Source organism: Penaeus japonicus, unplaced genomic scaffold (genome assembly GCF_977035675.1).
Source record: "Penaeus japonicus unplaced genomic scaffold, GWHDUDI00000001_assembly GWHDUDI00000019, whole genome shotgun sequence".
In the NCBI taxonomy this organism is placed as follows: Eukaryota; Metazoa; Arthropoda; class Malacostraca; order Decapoda; family Penaeidae; genus Penaeus; species Penaeus japonicus.
The window spans coordinates 31,672,205-31,674,704 of NW_028234421.1; the positions used below are offsets into that span (position 1 = coordinate 31,672,205).

The 2,500-nt window shown below is 59.7% G+C and overlaps 1 protein-coding gene across 1 annotated transcript in view; it reads right to left on the reverse strand.

Moving 5' to 3' along the window:
- The window catches only part of LOC122252293 (uncharacterized), a 153,939-nt gene extending 152,257 nt beyond the window's left edge, over positions 1–1,682 (reverse strand). The window contains exon 1 of the mRNA XM_086547108.1: positions 373–1,682. Coding sequence (XP_086403234.1) covers positions 373–1,207 — 835 coding nt within the window. The 5' untranslated portion in view covers positions 1,208–1,682. The remainder of the gene's footprint in view (positions 1–372) is intronic.
- Between the last annotated feature and the right edge of the window lie 818 nt (positions 1,683–2,500).

The following is a 2,500-nucleotide window of genomic DNA, read 5'->3' on the forward strand; positions in this document are numbered from 1 at the left end:
ATATATATATATATATATATATGTATATATATATATATACATATATATGTATGTGTGTATATAAATATATATATATATATATATATATATATATATATATATATATGTATATATATATATATATATATATATATGCCTGTCTGTGTCTGTGTGTGCGTCTAGTATATTCTATTCGTGTTTGCTTTCGTTCTTTACAGAATTCGCCATGACTTCTGTGGCATTGATTGATATGCAATCCTCAGGTAGCACACCAATTCAGCTTTCGCGCATTTGTCTATTTCGTGTTTCTAAGATCCTTCTACTTCGGCGGATGTTCTCCCGCCCTGCGCTTCCCTGAGATCAACTCGCGTGCAGAAGGGAGGTCGTACTCACCCCCCGGCTGCTGGCCCGGCTTGAGTCCCTCGAAGGTCTTGCTGGTCATCTGGAAGAGGGCGTCCAGCGGGTTGCCGTCCTTGCCCCGCGGACGCCCCCCCTGGCTGCCCTGGCTGGAGCCGCCACCCGACCCAGGGTCGCTGGACGCCGGTCGGGGGGAGCCTCCTGACGACGACGCCGACGACACGCTCATGTCGTCGACGCTCTGCGGCCGCGACATGTCCTCGTCGTCGTCGGTGTCCCAAGGGCGCACGATGCGGCCGGAGGGCGGGTCGGGCGCCCTCGCCACCACCGGCTTGTGGCTCAGGATCTCCGTGATGGAGAACGACTTCACGCCCGCGCTGCTCCGCGCCGCCGCCAGCGCCGCCGCCTCCTCCTGCTGTTGCAGCTGCACCATCCGCAGCTTCTTGAGCGGCTTGAAGTACTCGTCCTCGCCGCCCTCCCTCGAGGGCGTGGGCGGTGCTGGAGGAGGCGACATGGCGCTTTCGTTGGAGGTCATGCCGTCCTCCGGGAATTTACTGCTGCCCGAGCCCAGCGTGGGCGTGGGCGTACGGGGCGTGGGCGGGGAGGTCAGGCCCTCGCTGTGGCTGACAGAGGGTCCGGAGCTTCCCGCCGGAGAGCGCACCTCGCAGGGCTTCGGCGAGGGGCAGCCCACGCTGATGTCACTGTCGCTGTCCTCGGCCGCGTCCGTCCTCGGCGCGGGGGCCTCCTTGGGGCTGCCGGGGCCCGCCGCCCCCTCCTCCGGGGCCGCCTCCGAACGCTGGGCGGCCGCCGCAGCCTCCGGCGAGCAATGCCAGACCCCACACGCCGCATCTCCACTCATCTCGGGGCTCATGCGGGGCCGGCCCACTTGCCTCCCACCGCGGGTGGCGCCGCCGCTCAGCTGGCTCTCACCGCCGCTCCGCCGCCGCCGCCGCAGTCGACAGCCGCATCGCCTTTTCCTGCAGCCACTCGACACTCGCGCGGATCCGCTGGATTCTTAGCAATCTCCCCAACGCACACGGCACCAACACCATCAGACGCCGCCGCCGCAGCGCCCGAGTCCGCCCCGCCGTCAGCGAGTGTCAGCTCCTCCACCACAGCACCACCACAACAATGCTGCTCACACCTCGCGCCGCTCACACACACACGCCCCGCGGAGGCAGCGTCATCACCGAGCCTCTAAGTGAGTTAGAGCACACACTAGGCCATCACTAGTCTATCGGACTGACACCTGTCTAATTCCCTCTCACTTCTATTCTTCTTCCGTAACCTCTTAAATTAGATCGCTTTTACGTGAAACGTCACCAAATGTTTGTTCTTTCCACCAACCAAACTCGAATATTATGTCAGGACGTAACTCGGCCTGGCATGGCGGTGTGAAAGGGGCGGGGCCGAGCGACGCCCCACCCGCCGCGCGATGATTGGTGGGTGGGTGGTACGCCCCGCCTACCGCCGCGCCCCGTAGCCTATCAGGGTTACCAGAGTGGGCGAGTTCATTTCATTACCAACCGTGCGAGGACGTATGTCCGCTCTCTCGCCCTAAAGCAAATAACATGCGGTTTCTGCTTACACGGACGCCTTTGGACGGCGACCGGGGAGGGATCGCGATGTCTTTATTACCTCCTGCTTGGCCCGGGAAGACGCACGTGTTGCGGCGAAGCCTGCCATCGCGACGCGGAAACGGAGGGAGTTTCGACGTGGCGACATCCGGCACTTCTTCGATCTGTGTGAATGGCGTGTAAAATGAATAATGCATCAGCAGATGAAGCAATTGAGACCATCGACAAGTGGCCAAGACCAGTTGAAATATCGCCGTCGACGCGACCGGCCGCTCGCCCGCTCTCGCGTCGACGAAGCGAGCGACCGATTCCGCCGCGCCGGCCGGTCGGACCTCCATTCCGAATTCGCTACGGTGTCTCAGTCCCTGCGTTCGCGCGTTCGATCCCTCGCCTGCTTGAGCGCTCTCCTCTCTAAGCCGACCTCCCTTCGCCGACTCGCCGCCCTCTGTGTTACGCTTATTCTATCTTCATCTCTCTCCTCTCCCATGTTATTATTATTCTCTCTGCTCTTTTTCTTTTTTTTTTCGTCCCGCTGAGCAGTGTCCACCCGCGCCTCCCATCTACAGTTTGAGACACACATTAAGTAA